Source organism: Anthonomus grandis, chromosome 7 (assembly GCF_022605725.1).
Source record: "Anthonomus grandis grandis chromosome 7, icAntGran1.3, whole genome shotgun sequence".
Classification (NCBI taxonomy): Eukaryota; Metazoa; Arthropoda; class Insecta; order Coleoptera; family Curculionidae; genus Anthonomus; species Anthonomus grandis.
This window is the reverse complement of record NC_065552.1, coordinates 16,423,903-16,441,598: the sequence shown is the minus strand read 5'-3', so window position 1 is coordinate 16,441,598 and position 17,696 is coordinate 16,423,903. Positions and strand designations below refer to the sequence as shown.

The 17,696-nt window shown below is 33.5% G+C and overlaps 2 protein-coding genes across 2 annotated transcripts in view; both read left to right on the top strand.

The window, feature by feature from the left end:
- Positions 1-9,030: 9,030 nt before the first annotated feature.
- Positions 9,031-11,034, top strand: LOC126738166 (T-complex protein 1 subunit theta). Its single transcript, XM_050443360.1, has one exon. The coding sequence runs from the start codon at positions 9,164-9,166 to the stop codon at positions 10,796-10,798; it is 1,635 nt and encodes a 544-aa protein (XP_050299317.1). The 5' UTR covers positions 9,031-9,163; the 3' UTR covers positions 10,799-11,034.
- Positions 11,035-13,497: 2,463 nt separating this feature from the next.
- The window catches only part of LOC126738175 (uncharacterized), a 22,767-nt gene continuing 18,568 nt past the window's right edge, over positions 13,498-17,696 (top strand). Inside the window, exon 1 of the mRNA XM_050443376.1 lies at positions 13,498-13,858. Within this exon, the coding sequence (XP_050299333.1) occupies positions 13,683-13,858 (176 nt within the window). The 5' untranslated portion in view covers positions 13,498-13,682. The remainder of the gene's footprint in view (positions 13,859-17,696) is intronic.

The following is a 17,696-nucleotide window of genomic DNA, read 5'->3' as shown; positions in this document are numbered from 1 at the left end:
TTTTAATGCAGTTTACAGTTCAATGGTGAACAAAAAAGGTAATGAATCAGCAATATTGAAATGTTCAAAGAAAATTTGTGATTGAATAAAAAAACTTTTTATTCCATCACTTAAAACCAGAAAGCATTAAAAGAAGAATTATTGTAGTTGTATCTGCCTTAGAACATTTGAAGACTAAAATCAGTAAGCAACATCTTTATTAGAGAAGTGCTCAGGGGCAAGGGGATATTTTATTTACAGAAATATTTACCGATTCTCTGTTGACAAGTTTACACTCATTTTCAAAAGAGGAAATTTTCAGGTATATATTAACTTATAATAATTTGAATTTAACTTGTTTGTGTTGGACTTTGAAGCGAAAATATCAGCTTTAAACCAAAAAAAATTAATATTTTTATTCCTAAAACCGGTCTAACAAATTTCAAGTGACAACACCGCATACCTGTGATGCGCGAAATGTCATCTTGTCAACGGCATTGTAGTTATACTCGGCATCTATGAAGTTTTGTGTTTTTTTTTATTTTTCTAAGTTTTTGGTTGCAAAAGGAAAAAGGTCTCATTTGAGGGTTTTTGTGAACTTTTACGATGATAAACTTGTGCCATTTGTGCCTCAACATGGGAAAAGGCGATTTAAGCCAATCTTCACAAGTAACTACGGATACTGTCATACCATCATATCAAGTAGAACCGTCATCATAAACGTAGAATACGAAACCTACGAAACCTAGTAGTAAGGGTGGAGGAGCTAGGGCTCGGCAAGTAGGCCTGAACAGTCCCTTTTCGCCAATTCCGAAATCATCCAGCCTACGCCTTCATACCCAATGCGCGGTCGGCCCGTCCTTTTAATAATTTTTCCTGGAACAACGTGGAAGCCTACGTTGTTTCAGTTCGAGCGTCGTTGCTCCGAAAGTTTTCCTTCTCAGGCGACTCCACCTATCACACATACCTAGTATGTGGTATGAAGTTTCCCCCCCTGTACGGCAATTCGGACAGAGTGGGCTTTCTTATACCAAGAAGATGTAAATGCCTTTTTAGACTTTTGTGCCCAGTCAGAATTCCCACCACGTCTTTGATACTCTGTTGAGTCTTTGTAAGCAGTCGCCTTGCTTTAGAGCCGTCATGGTCTGGTATCAATTCCTTGGCCTGTCTACATCCTTCTGTCCTCCAATTATTAAGTCCCTGGGACATTTGTTTTTTGCTAAGACCGAGACAAGGTTCGGGGCCTACGAAGGGGTTAACGGAACCTTGTTTTGCCAGTTCGTCGGCCAGCTCATGGCCCTCGACACCTTGGTGTCCTGGGAACAACCTCAATCTCACTTCCCTGTATAGTGCAAGCTTTTCCAATGCGTCTCTGCATTGGACTAGCGCTGAGCTGGCCCTGGGTTTCTAAATAGCCTTGAGGGCAGCTTGACTATCGGAATAGATGCAAATCCGCTCGCTACCTTCCAATGCCTCTCGTTTGTTTGCTACTTCGAGTATAGCAAACACGTCCGCTTGGAAAACTGTGGTGTGTTTCACTAGCAGGAAGGATTCCCCTGTGTTCGTTTCCAGCCTGTACACTCCGGCTCCGGCTGAATTGGTGCTTTTTATCCGTGTTCTATCTGTGTACCAGGCCTGGAAACCACTTGGCTCTTTAATTTGGTTCGCCGACCATTCTTCCCTTGTCAGGATTTCGACTTAAAACCTAGTGGTGTCGCACTTGAAAATTTAGTGGTGCCGCAGGTGTTCTCATAGTTCCAGTAATTCCCAAGCAGACCAGTCTTTGCTGTCTGGTCGGCTTTAGGGCGTTGATGATCTTTAATACGGCTTCCCATCATACCACGGATCCGTACGAGATCCTCGGTCGTACGACTGCAGCATAAAGCCACTGAAGAACGTGGAGTTTTTGACCCCATCTTGTACCTGTATTATACTGTACCCCATATTGTTCGCCGTAATTGCCACATTAGGGCTGTTGCCTTATTTACTGCCTGCACTATGTGAGTTTTAAACGTGAGCATGCTGTGTAAGTAACTCCCAAGTATTTGACCTGCTGCCTTAAAGTTAGCTGATACATAATGGGAGGTTTAAAGCCTGTCAAATTCCGCCTCTTGGTAAAGAGAATGAGCTCGGTCTTTTCAGGATTGGCCGACAGCCCTGTCTTGCGACTTGCATCCTCTCACAGATTGTGCTTACGAATTTATCCATGACCTTCGGTAAGGTGTATCCTTCGGCAAGGGCACTGGAATGTCAGCCCCCATGGCCTTTCAAAGTGACTAAGTCATTCCCTGCTGCCTCTCATCCCTGGTCCCTCCAAATCATAAACTTGTTATATGCAGTTTCGCAACATTCTTGAGATTTTTGAGGTAATACGCTCAATGATATATTCAATTATTCAGTTGTGTGCTTCATTACCCGAAGAAAAAAATTAAGGCAAATCTGATATTTAAGTTGAATTACTTTGCAAACAATATGATTAGACGCCAGAGATAATGGTCCAGAGATAATGTTGGCAAAGTTGTTGTGTGTGGTTTCCGCCGCGACAATCTTAGATACCAATTATTACCAGCAATTTCATCTTTAAGGTAACCGTACGCAAAGATTGCATACCACAAAGCTCTTTGCATTTTTTTGAATATGTGAGCTTGGCTGCCCCTTTCCCTGTGCTAGTAGAATGATATCGTCTGCGTATCCCATATGGTGCGAAAATATGGTGTCCCTTCAGTCGTCTTAGTAGGCTGTCCGATACAAGATTCCATAGCAGCGGTGATAGTATGGTGCTGTTCAGACTCCTTTCTATGACTTAGCATTCAGTTGACCCAACCGCCTATACAAATGAGGTATATATCCAACAATCGTAGGATATATATCTCGTGGCGATGTGACATGATTAATTGAGTCATATGGCGTGTTGTCAAATACTCCCTCAATGTCTAAGAAGGGTCCTAAGATGATTTATTGGTTGTTTAAAAATTGTTTGACCCTCTGTGTTATCAAGTGGATCGCTGATTCACAAGATTTACCCATTACACATACCTTTCTATAACTTTTTCCTCCGTTTTCAGGAGGCATGATTTAAGGAGGTAGATTGCTCGGAAGGATTTGGGTTTTGAGTATGAGTCGCATCCCACTTTTTGTAAAAATACTACTTTCGCTTCTGGCCTGCATTATTTTGCATAATGCGGGTAGCAGCTGTTCTTTGCCCTGCTGTAGCATGATAGATATAATACGATCTATTCCGGGAGACTTAAATGGTTTGAACATGTCTATCGCCCATTTAACTTGCCAGTTCCCAGTTCCCCTTTTTGTATTGTCCTATGTTGATTGGAGAATTTCCAATCCCGGTTAAGGTTGGAAACCTTAACCCACATCCCAAGTACGTGTTCAGCATTAAGCATAGCATTGCCTCCTCGGTTTTCGTATATTCTTCATTGAAATTTATGCACGAACCAGTATCTGTGGCGGCCCCTATTGCTTTGCGGTGTCTTGCATATGCTGTTATATCAATTAGGTCCCTGCCTAGTTTCCTCCATCCTTCTTGTTTTGCCTTTTTTTATGGCATCGTTGTATCTGGTTAAGCTTTGTCTGTAGTGATTCCACCCCTCAGTTCTTTTTGCTCCGTGAAAGAGTTTTCTTACTGTCCGCCTAAGCTCCCTCAGTTCTTGGTTCTACCAGAATGTTTTCCCTATCTGACATGGTTTGCGTGGGAGACGTGATTTTTTAAATGCATCTCTGATAGTGTCTGTAACTGACTCCGTCAGCATTTTGAGGTCCAGGTTCTTTTTAACCTCCATTGGATAATTATTCAGGTTGTGCCCTAGTGTTTCTTTATAGAGATTCCAGTTCATTCTCCTGGGAACCTTATATACCTGTGATCTGATAAACAAAGTTCGTCAGATACGTCACAAGGTCACAAATGCGTCCTTTGCCTAGTGTTAGATCAATTCGGATTTCAAGCTATTAAGTTATATAATAAACTTCCTACCAACTATGTGGATTTAGATTTGGAACGTTTTAAGAATAAAATAAAACAAATTCTAATCTCTAATGTCGGCTCGTACCCCACATTAAGTATATGTAAAGCCGAGGCTAATACAATAAATACAAGGGTAATTTAATAGTGACTAATTAGAGGGTTGTCCGATCTTTGATGGTATTCCAGCCTCCGAACTGCGGTGAAAGATGGTTCCTCTTGTTGATCGTGCGGCTGACACTATTGCTGTGTTCTTGATCTTATCATTAATCTTCGCTATCTTAATTTTCAATTTAACCGCCGCCGTGTCCCTGTCGCAAAACTCCCATAGCAGTGTAGCCTTTAAATCGTTTCTTATGAAGATGCAGCTTCTTGGGTAGGGTCCCTGTTTTTGGCTTGACACAAGTCTTTCTTTGAGGTTCCCTAGTCCTCTTCTCTGGCCCCTTTAAATATACGGTTCCTGGATTATGCAAACATCTAAATGCCATTGTCGGTCATGTACTTACTCAAGGCCGGGGTTGCGGTCTTGTAGTGATGTAAGTTTATTTGTAATAGCCTTACTTCCGTGCGGACCTGTTGTCTACAATTGGGTGGAGGTTCCCGTCGTGAATCCCTCCGTCTGCTGCCAAACTCTTCTATAAGGAATGTAGCCAGGTAGCTCTTGCAATTCTAGTCCTCCCTCATGGCGAGTACTTTCGACAGCACCGGCCTGTGATGTTGTTTTGTAAATTCAGCCTTTTGCAGGGCAAGTATTCTACTGAGGAGCCAATCGTTTAGAGCATTGGATTACTCCTCCGAGCCTCGGGGAAGCTTCTGGCTTTTATGACACCATTCGCTCCTTTCTCACAGCCGCTTGGCATTTGATTTTGCGTCTTTGTGCCCCGACGATTTTTTGGATATCCCGGGTGCTTATGCTTGGTCCTTGGTAGTTAGTTTAAATATATCTGATCATTTGTAGAATTTTGAAAATTCTCTCAAATCTCAGAACCTTTGTGAGTTTTGAGAGAAACATTCTTGAACATTCTTAACTCGTGTATTTTTAAATGTTAATTTTCATATAATAGTCAAAAAAAATAAGAGACGATTTGGATTTGAATCTTTAGAGAGACGACAGTTTAAAATTTTGTTTAAATTTATTAAACTCTCATTTTCATTAAACATTTATTTAAATTAAAGAAAACAACAAATATTGTGATCATTTGCTTTATAATTAACATGGTATAGTCGTCTTCGCTCTTATCGTGCGGGTTCAATGGTCACCACGTAATATGAATCAAATTGAAAAATCAGTGGCTGCCAAAATGCTATTTCCTTGAGAGTTTGACAATACATTGAACGCCGTCATGTGACATATTAAAGCCGCGTATACACCTTAGATCATAATTATTAACTGACGTGATGCCTTTAACGCCGTAAAAATGTCTGCGGAATACTACGTATCCGAGATTCGACATGTAAAACATACGTTGGTTATTTCCTTTCATGATGTGAAAAAGCCCATAAGTATAAAGCCCGTTGGGTATACGCCTCATCGTTATATGCCTAGAATCCCCGATATTCTGCTAAGTTGCTAGACATAATATTTACTTTCCTTTTTTGAAAAATTGTCCGAAATAGACGGAATTCTCAATAACAATAATTTTCCTTTACGCAATAATATCTAAATCTAAGCATTTTATATTTTTTATGAGAGCATAAATGCCTCCCTATCCTTTCATTAAAATTGTACATATTTCATTTAAAAATGGTTGTTACCTAAATTTTTGAGAAATTACATTTATTAAAAAAACAATTACATTAATTATAGTATACGATTTAGCATGACCCTATGTATGTGCATAACATACTAATTTGTCGATTTCAGGGCACAGCGTCTAATTTTTAACGATTATTTGATCTTGTCTTCTTCTTTGTTTATGTGTGATTGTGTTTTTTGTAATAATTATTGGGAAACTATACATTTTGGTATAATGACAAACAATTAATTTGTATTGTGTGTGATGCAGTGCAGTCAGAGACCAGAAAACTACTTTCTTTGTTTAAAGGCAAGTTCATGTTACAATCTCACTCTTAAAATTACATTTTAATTTTATGATTTATTATTCGTCGTTCGACCCAATCTATACGTTGATGCACAGAAAATTAAAAAAGTTATGTTATCTTTTCTTTTATATCAGTTAAAAGTCAAAAAAAGATAAAAAATAACAAAAAAAAACTGGTGAATGCGGCGGGCATTTCTATCTCCCAGGGCATTCACCAATTTATTTACTTAGCTTTTTTTCAAAAGATAAATACGAGGGAAGCTACGACAGTTCAAATGTCGTTTTCTTATGAATATTTATTTATTTACACATTACAAGGCAAAAAAAGATTGAAAGTAACTATTAAAAGAATGGAGAATGCGCCGGGCACATCTATCTCCCAGCGCATTCACCAATTTATTTACTTAGCTTTGTTTAAAAGAAAATTTTTGTACTTTTTAATCTTACCTAAATAATAAACGAAATGCAAAAATAAAACTAATTATTTTAATAACGAAAAAGAAAATAAGGGATTGCTTAGAATGTACAAGAAGAAGTAGCTAAAGCGCTTGGAATTAGTTTAAGAATGGTGCAAAAGGTTGTATATGAAAACAAGAACAATCTTATTTCCAAGCAGGAAACAAAGTGTAAAAGGAAGAAGCCGAAGACTGAAGATTTAAGTGAATGTGTAAAAATGAAGTAACAAATTTGCTTTAAAAAAACTAATTATAACTATCATTATGACTAACAGAGTCGGAAAACTCTTCCTAATTTTCCGAATCTTCTTCAAATGGAGCAATGATCAATGGTTCAACTTGGATATCGAGTACTTTTTCTCTCTTCCACTAGGTTCTAATAATGTTTTCTGTGTGATCCACTGATTTCCGCCAATACTCCTTTCTGATGTGATTTAATGCCTCAGCACCCACATGCTTCTCATAATAAGATTTTGACCCTGCCCATATAAGCTCAATGGCATTAAACTGACAATGGTATGGTGGCAATCTTAAAACTTATGGCCATATTCACGTACTATTTCACGTACATATATTTTTGGTTTTTTCAGCGATTTTGCAATTGAAAGAAGTTCGGATTTTAGCATATATGGCAAGGGATTCTGATTTTCTTTTACTAACCATTCATAAATTTCGCTTTTTCTCCAACTTCCATTTGGTTGTTTATTCAAAATTCTTGAATGATACGACGCATTGTCTAATACTATTAAGGAAGGTTCTTGCAAGTTCGGTATTAACTGTTCCTTTAACCATTTTTCAAACATTTCGCAATTCATATTGTCATGATAATCCATACTTTTAGACTTAGAAGAAAAAATTAAACTTGCACCTGGAACGAATCCCGTTGAAGACCCGGCATGTAAAATAATAAATCGTTTCCCTGACCACATCCTTTTTTTCTTTTCACGCTTTTCACAGATTCATCTTGCCAAGATTTTATTCCACTCCCGTTTGAAAATATCCAAGTTTCATCTAAGAATACCACTTTCCTTAACTTTGATTTTTCATTTTGTGTATATTGTCTTAAAAATCCTATTCGTTGGCTCACAATATTTGGTAGTTCACACAAATATCTTCTATTGCAGTCTTTTTTATAGTGAAAACCTATGCTTTTAATTAATTTTGATAAAGCAGAAAGTCCAATTTCTAAAGTGTCGCGTTGCTTTAAAACATCCCTCAGAAATGGCACCGTTATATTTGTTTTTAGCCTATATAGTTCATAAATCCTATCCCTTACTTAGCCGAAGACTACAGTCTTCGGCTTCTTCCTTTTACACTTTTTTTCCTTCTTGAGAATAAGATTGTTCTTGTTTTCGTATACAACCTTTTGCACCATTCTTAAACTAATTCCAAGCACTTTAGCTACTTCTTCTTGTACATTCTTAAGTAACCCCTTATTTTCTTTTTCGTTCTCGAAGTAATTAATTACATTAAGTACCATTTTTTTGGCTTGAGGATTTAGAAATCCACAAAAAGGCTTTTTCTTTTCCATAATTTGAAATGTAAATTATCTTGTGACAAATAATGTCATCCGTCAATCGAAACGAGACAGGCATGTTTGTTATGAAAGTAATTGTTTTAGAACCACTGACATTAATCATTTTATCTTCTTTTGATACATTAACGCTGCATATATCTGTTTCGTTTATCTGACGCGTTGTAGTTAAAAAGCGTTGTTGCGCAAATTGAAATGAAACGTAACTACAAAAGTTTGTCGTTGATAATCCGATACACCCGCACGATAAGAGCGATTTTGACTATATTAACAATTATAAAGCAAGTGAACACAATTTTTAGCTTAAAACAAGTTTCAAAAAGAGTATTTCTTATTTTAGGTATAGTGCAACAGAAAACTGTGTTCCTGAGCAGACTTTTATATGGCACAGTGGCTGAACATACCAAGCAACCTCTCCCGAGGGAGGTGACATAAAAATTAAACTTTGAAATAATATAACTTTCTCAATTACAAGTGTTTTTTTTTGTTTTGTTTTTTTATTTGAGCTGTATTAAAAGTGTTAAAGATATATTTTTTGATAAAATAAGAGTTTCCACCATTCTCCTCAACCTGTTTATCAAGTCATTTATCAATAAATTAATTAGGTCGGCAGCTGGTTAACGTTAACGTTTAAACCGCTTCTTAAAACCGTTGTGTAAACACATGCCAAAGCGTTTTTGCTCCAATTCGCATTAACGTCACGTGTAAACTTTAATTAAATAAAATAAACCAAATAAACAAAGTAATTGTTCCGCAATCTAGGCATCCTATCTGAAATCGATTTATAAAATTTATTGTTATTTATTATAGAAAAAAGTTTTATTCAAATCCTTTGAGAGTTTTGGAAGTTATAGCCGTTTATATTTTTTAACATCAAACAATATAATAATTATTTATCAAGAAACTTTGTTTTGTAGAGGTTTTTCAACCGTAACTGATTTAGATACACACATAAAATTTCACTCAAGTGTCATGACATTTGATTTTGCATTAATGTTACAAATGAAAATCGCTACTTTTTTTTATAGGTAATGTGAGGTTATGTTAGCGGCGAGCCTCAGTCTCTGTCAAAGAAGCGTGATTGTGATAGAACAAATGTTTTTTTAGTTCTAGAATTTTGCAGTTCTTAAGCCTTTAAAAAAGTTTCGCTGTACTAAATAAACTTCTCTTTAACTAAAAAATGGCACTACACGTTCCAAAAGCGCCAGGCTTCGCCCAGATGATGAAAGAAGGAGCACGGTACTATTCAGGTATAGAAGAGGCCGTAATCAGGAATATTAATGCTTGCAAAGAATTTGCTCACTCCGTCCGATCAGCTTATGGACCAAATGGCATGAATAAAATGGTAATAAACCACATTGAAAAACAATTTGTTACCAGTGATGCTGCTACTATCATTCGAGAACTGGATGTTGAACACCCTGCTGCGAAACTAATGATTTTGGGCAGTGAAATGCAAGACCATGAGGTTGGAGATGGAACGAATTTTGTTATAATCTTATCAGGAGCTTTGCTGGAATCTTCCGAAGAACTTATCCGCCTTGGAGTTACACCAACTGAAGTAGCGGAGGGCTTGGAAAGGGGTCTGGATAAATGTCTTGAAATCCTACCTACCCTAGTGGCCTACACTGTAAAAGACAAGAGGAATACAGAAGAGGTAAAAAGAGTCATTAAATCTTCAATTATGGCCAAGCAGTATGGAAATGAAGACTTTTTAGCAGACTTAGTTACCAAAGCTTGCATTTCAATACTGCCAGAAAAGACCACATTTAATGTTGACAATGTTAGAGTATGTAAGGTATTAGGAGGTGGTCTTTATAAGTCACAAGTTGTTCAAGGCATGGTCTTTAAGAGACATGTTGAGGGAGAAATGACAAGTGCCGAAAATGCAAAAATAGCCGTGTTCAGCTGCCCAATTGACATTGTACAAACAGAAACAAAGGGTACAGTACTTATAAAGTCAGCTGATGAGCTAATGAATTTCAGCAGAGGTGAAGAAAACCTTTTGGAAATCCAAATAAAAGCCATAGCAGACACTGGAGCCAAAGTAATAGTTGCTGGTGCTAAATTTGGAGATATGGCTCTTCACTTTATCAATAAATACAATATGATGGCTGTCAGACTTAATTCAAAGTTTGACCTCAGACGGCTAAGTAAGGCTGTTGATGCAACAGTATTGCCTCGTCTCACTGCTCCAAGTCAAGAGGAACTTGGCTATTGTGATTTGGTTTGTGTAGAAGAACTTGGTGACACTCCTATTGTGGCATTTAGGCAAAAAAGCACAGAATCCAGGATAGCAACTGTTGTTATTCGAGGGGCTACAGACAACTTCATGGATGACATCGAAAGGGCCATTGATGATGGTGTCAATACCTTCAAAGGACTTTCAAGAGATCCCAGATTTGTACCAGGCGCAGGCGCCACAGAAGCTGAACTAGCAGTGCAACTCCTCAAGTTTGCTGACACCTTGCCTGGGTTGGAACAGTATGCAGTGAGAAAATTTGCTACTGCTTTGGAGACTTTTCCCAAAGTTTTGGCTGAAAACAGTGGATTGAAATCACAGGTGCTCTTGGACAAGATCTTGGAAGCTCACCAAACTGGACAAAAAAATGCTGGGATTGACATTGAGTCAGAGGATAAGATCTGTGATGCTGTAGAAAAGAATATCCTTGATCTGTATCAGGGCAAATACTGGGGCTTGAAATATGCTGTTAATGCTGCAGCAACAATTTTGAGGGTGGATCAAATAATTATGGCAAAACGGGCTGGTGGCCCAAAGGCAAGGCAGCCTCAAGGCAGTGATGATGAATCTTAAGTATTTTGATTTATTTCTAGTGTCTTTCATTTTAGTTTGTTTACTATTAAATACATTTTCTCACATTAACTTTTTTGTAAGCAATATATACATTAAACATGAGTCTGCTTTAATAACATTATTAAAAAAATGTTTTTTTACTACCATTATAATCACACATGCTTTACCTCATTAATTGCATTTAGTCCGTCATGTTAAAAACTTTTGTGTCTAATAAATTATATACATAAAATAAATATTGTTTTAGTTAATCCTCTGTTATATTTTTAAATTTTTACTTGTAGAATAGCAATGAACAGATAATTATATTTAACATTAACAAAATTACTATATTACATTTTTCACACAATATGTCCAATAATAAACTATAAATACATAGAATATTTTTAAAATTCAGTGAAGTCAGTAAGGGGTAAAATATTTTTAAAAGATTTTCAGTTATACAGTGTTGTTACTTATATAAAATCATTGTTATTTTAAAAGAAACACCCTGTGTATTATAAATTTTTTTAAATGTACATAAAATTTAACACACATTTTATGTATAATGTCATATGCCTAATGCTGACTTTTTGAAATATTTTACATTTTATATAAAAAAATTTTTTTGCAGGAAATTTATTAGCCATACATTCATTGTTATTAGTTGCTGAACATAACTTTTAATAAAATTGAAGTTGAGTTTTTGGATAAAAGAAAACTTTAGTCGACAATAAATATTTTGCCAATTAATAAATTTTAACAATGTTGAGGTGGCCAAGTTACTTAAACAAAAAAAACCTGAAAAGTCAGTTTTTTTAATGTGAAACGCCTTTTTTATTATCTAATATTAGGAAGGACAAATAAGCATAACATTGTATAAAAAGCTATCATATCCAACTAATACTGTAAGTTAATTTAATATGGACTGTATTTTTTCAATAAATAAACATAAAATTGAAAATATTTAATTTATGGAATAAGCCTTTATACAAACTTCCTTATTAGACAGTCCAATATTTTTTTTATAAAATCTAAAATAGCTCGCAATCTATTATAAAGATTACGTGTAGGGTGTAGGAGATTATAAACATTCTACTGAAATTAGCAAATTAAAAAAAAATCGAAATCATTTAGACAGTATTCAGGGCAGGGCAAGAAGTATATTTGCTTAAGCACCATATATTTATTTTTTTAAATTCCAGGATACTATAGAAATTTACGAAGATTACTATAGATTTACGAAGTACGTAAGGGTAGGATCAAAAATGTCCTTTTTTGATAAAGTTATTAGTGAGCTTAGGCAAGAAATATACAGGTGGGGAGCACTTTTCATTATTACAATATGTAATCTATTTAAGAAAAATACTACGTTTGGCCTAAATGTTAGTAGTATGTATTGTGTTGGTTACAAATTTTTATTTTTGAAATATTTCTATATATTTACTGAGATAATAGACAACTTTTTTTCCATTTACTTATCTTATGTTAGCATTCATAATTTATGTTCTGGTCTCAGACTACAAGTGATATAAGTTTTATAAAAGGAAATAGATATTAAAATAAAATAGTAGTTTGCATTGCAGAATTTGTGTCTTCCTCCTCCAAAAACACCAGAAACGATGGTTATTTAAAATTACACTTTTACAAGTAATGTCTTTTATAATTAGAGCGTATCAGCTTTAAAGTCTGACCATATAAAAACGTTATCTTTTTTCTAGCTGAAAATGGAACCTAACTTTCAGATTTAAAAAAGTGATACTACAATTTGTTTACATAAAATTGAATAGTTTTATTATAGAAGTGCTTAATATAAATATAATTAGGTTAATTATTTCTAAATAGAGCGTTCTCATTTTTTTAAAGAAATTCAGTCATTATTTTTACCGTTAAATGTCACCATTCAAGAATGCAAGTTCGCCGACACAAAAGAAATAATTCTAGATTAAAATTTTTAAAATATCTATGATTAGTCTCAATTTGAAGTCGAAGAAAATGCTATTTTTTAAGATGAATTTTCTGAGATGATGATTTTAGAAAAATAACAATCGGTACGGGTACGTTAAAGGTTATCCTTATTAAAAATCCGTAAATAAATTTAAAAAAATCGTAATGCTACTTCTTCATGTCTACATGTGAGTACGCTAATGTGGCATGAATATCCGTTTATTCATAAGGCCTTTTTTTATTACTAAAGCCGGTAACATTCCACAAATACAGGATGTCCTACTTAAGATGCGGATACAAGCCAATACCTTGGTCGTTTGTTAAGCGATATTTTTAATTTTTGGTAGGAGGTTATAAGGCGCACATTTTGTCCAGGGTGAGAAATGCGATGAGACATACGTTTGATATTTTTCGATTTAAGATCATAAAGTAAACTACCTTTAGAATACTGTTTATTTCAAATAGGTTAAATTATATTGAACCCTCCTTACCCAAGATATTTAAGTTCTAATTCGGATAAATATTAATACAGTACAAATATTTTAAGTACGTACCAATTAAAATTATTTCAGGTACAAAAAATAACCTAATTATTACTGGGCCATTAGTTAAAGCAAATATCGACTAGCTTACTTTAATTTAAACAATAATCTTTAAATTTTTCTTAAAATGAAAAGCTTTAAACTGGCGAAACCGAGTATCATTCACCGAACAATCGACCGCATGCATGTTTAATTATTTTTTAATATTCCCATATACCTACTTGGTATACTGAAAATGCGCTGGCAGTACTACCGCGGACATTGCAGCAGACGTACTTGCTAATGATACTGCTTCTTCACCAGTCAAACCAGTTGAACCTACGTATACGTATATTTTATGAATTATCTAATTTAACAACAATATATTTAAACATCATGTGATTTGAAAATAGGTGCAAATAGTGATTTGTGCTGTAATGTTGCCGAGTGTTAAATTCATAATAAAAATGAAAATGTTGACAAATATGTTAATTGTAATTATTATCGTGACCGTTGGTTTGTGCGATGAAAATATTGAGGTAAAGAAAATTCAAACTAGGGGAATCTATGGATTTGGAAGGCCTGATGATAGACTACCTCCGCAACCCCCTAGGTAGGTATAATAGACTTTAATTTCTCTTTTTTAAGAAACTGTTTTTAAATTTATTTCACAAAAACCTAACCAAAAAAACAATTTATAATTACAATATATACAACACTATAAAGCCTTATAAAGAAGATATATATTATAATAGATTCAGAGGGGCATGGAGACAAGAATGGTTTTTATACCTACGTGTAAAATTATGCTACTTACACTATATATAAACTCTGGTTAATATAATGATTTTTATATTGTTCTTATAATAAATTAATCTGTAACTTATCCTTGCTACTTTAAAATAAGTTAGTATAAAGTAGGTACATATAAACACAGGTAAATTATTCTTAAATGATATTTAAGCTTAAATGAATACCTCTACATGTTGTTCCTGTTCTTGGTTTCTAATTTGGATCAAGGAGACAACTTTCCATTTATTGAATTTGATCAATAGAAAAATGCCTTAATTTTAATGATATTACAAAATTGTTTTTAATTCACATTAATTATATAATTTTTGTTATAGCGTTCAAGGCTATTATGACTATTGTAAAAAATGTCTCTTTTACCATTGTATACCGGGTGACCCAGGAAAAAGGGAACACTTAATAACAATTTTACTATTCAAGATAAACAAATGCAATTTGGTATATCGATAGAATTATTATAAGCGCATCTTTTGACATATTCAGTTGTTTTCCGTTATTTCCAGTTTAACCAGAAGTGACACTTTCTTGTTTTAAATAGAAAAAAATCATTTTCTTAAATTTTAAAATAAAGTGCATGAATGCGTTGAAAGTTTCAATTTTTAATCAAGTAATCTCGGAAAAATAGTTTTCGTAACATTTTTTGAGTTAAATTTTTTACACGTCTATTTAAAATATCCAAACCATTAATTTTGGCATTTACTTAATTTTTTTTAAATAGCACCTTATTGAACAACCACTTTTGCAATGCGGTTTCTTTTTCCCAATAATTTGATATGATTATTTTTGAAATCGGTCAATAAATAAGCCCATAAGTAGAAAAAAATTAAGTCATAAGACTTTGGTTTCTTGACTATGAGGCTGCGTTTTGACGCGTTCTTGAGTTATTTTTCAATTGACATAGTACGTGACATCTTGTCGAGTTCAATTATTATTTGTTATTCAAATAAATTTGCCGTAGTTTTTGAAAGACTTTCAATGTTTACTAATATTTGAAACGTTTGCTGACTGTATTTCTGAAAAACCGATTGAAAGTAATAAAACACAATGTAAATTATTATTTTTCCGTAATTACTTGATTAAAAAATAAAATTTCCAATGCATTTATGACACCTTATTTTAAAATTTAAAAAAAATGTTTTTTTCTAAGAACATAAAACAAAAAGTGGCAAATGCGGTATCATTACTCTCAGAATATTATTTTCTATCAAAATACGTAATAATATACCAATTGTCCCATTTAAAATAAAAAAGTTAGTGTCACTTCCTGTTAAACAGGAAGTAACAAAAAGTAATAGAATATGCCAAAAGATACTCTTATCACAGTCTAACTTCAGTTGAAATCTATATACTTTGCTCTTATGACTATTATTCTATCGATATACCAAATTTCATTTTCTTTTTCCTGTGACACCCGGTATAGGTAACTATTTACCTTTCTTCAAATTGTATGTTGAGGTTTTGTTTTAATAAGTCGGATATGTGTATATATTCATTTTTGTTAATTTTCTTAGATTCCCTGATGTTATAAATAAATTATTATATTCAAGTATACATATGTATAAAAAAACTGTAAATATAATAATATTGAATTTGGCAAAATGGCAGAATCATTGAGGGATATTTTACTAAAATAGTAAATAGAACCAAGGACCACCCTGTATATAAATATAATTCACTTGCGTGTATTGTCCTGAAAATAAATGCCTTTAAATAAATGATTAATATGCATTACTGCATAGGTAGAATACAATTATACTGACGAAGCCAATTTTTCTTGCAGACGGTACTTCTTATATCGACTTAAACATAATGAAATGATAAAAAATAAAAACCATAGTCCCTCCGGCTGACTTAAATTTAGGCCTTTTAAGGTCAGAATCCGATTGCAGATTCTAGACCTCCCAGATTCCAGCATTAAATGATTTAATGATTATAAAATCAAGCAATCTTGAATAATTCATGTATGGACATAATCATAATATTATTGCAAAAAAAAACAAATTTGGCGTATTTCATTCAAAGGGGCATAGATAGCTTTCCTAGGAAGCACTCGCATTTTCGTTTTATTTTTATGTAAGAATTTCCCTTCGTGTCCCATTTTGGTTCTTATTTTATCTTGGGTAAATCGGACATTTTTGAAGATAGAACTTTGCAGTTCGCGTGAACTAATAATGCTGCAACCAGAATATTAGGCTTATTCATTTTTTCCTCTGATAATGAAAACAGTTTAGGACAAATATTTGTCGATAGAAGCCATTGTTTTGTACAAGAAATTAGAAGTGTCGTTTAAGAGTTTTAACCGTAATTGGTCTTTTTTAAATCAAACAACTTTACTTTTTTGCAGCCGCCGTCGTTAAATTTGTCTATAAATCTTTAAGGTTTTATAACAAACATTAAGAGTATTTGAATTCTAATAAATGCTCAAAAAAAAGTTAAATTGTTCAAAATGATTCATTGCTGTTTAAGTATAACAGCAATAATTTATTTTCAGAACTACATTCCAACAATCTCATGGCTAACTGATGCCTGCATATTATTTACTAATTATTTTGAGTCTATCGTATTTTGGTGCGAACTACAACAACGCTATAAACCTGAAAAGGAAGATTAAGAAAAGGGGAAATAAGCAATTTTATTAATATCAGAGTTATCGATACTTTTCTCTGCTTGCTAAATCAATTAAAATTCAGTTTTGATATTATTGAAAAATAGAAAACCACCAAATTAAAAAAAAACTTCAAATTAATGGATATTTAATAATATAATAATTTTAACATGTACAGCTAAAAACCAACATGAAACCCATTATGCCAATATGAATCTGTTTCGAGTAAACCTGAAGATGAGCGAAATAATGCTAGAACTTTTGCTTAGATCATTTTCTTCGTAAGTTACAAAATTCAAAAAAAAATAATAGAGAACCGAGAAACCAAGTTTGATAAATTTTATTGATTTTTAAAAATTAAAAGAAAGCATGTTAAAAAACCATAGCGAATTATTTTTTCCTTTAAAGATCCAAATACATCATCAATTTATTGATAAAAATATTAAAAAGATATACATATACATGAATTTACTTGTATTGTAAACAGAGCAAAATAAAGACAGGGAAACAGAATTGAATAAATATCATTTATAAAAAACAGTAATTTAAATTTTTTACTTTCGAATTTTATGAACAGCATTTCTAATAATTAAAGTAGCAGTATCCGAAAAAATTATCGTATATAGTATCCAAAAAGTTTTTTTAAAGAAAAAAAAAGACACCAGCAATATATGAAATCAGATTGGAAACCTTGAAATGCTTATCACTAGAAATATCTAAATTATATCACTATATAATATATCACTTCTATTTCAGATGTAGCAAATATTATGGAAAAGATAAATAAGCAGAGATTTCTAACCCTTTTTAACAAATTTAGCTCTCTCCGACAACTGTTTGGCTTTCAAGGAAAAAGATCATACTGAAAATGCAATTCAAAAGCTAACCTTACTTGTATAGTGCTATTGATCAATCAAAATCAAGACATTCAAGAAACTCCACACAATTTAATTAAAGAAATAAAAAACAATTGGTCATTATTAATAACACTGAGTTCTTATTTAGCAGTAACACGTGGAGTTTCTCCGAGAAACGA

Excerpts from the sequence above, each read along its gene's own strand:
- LOC126738166 (XM_050443360.1), top strand. The coding sequence starts at position 9,164 with ATGGCACTACACGTTCCAAAAGCGCCAGGCTTCGCCCAGATGATGAAA.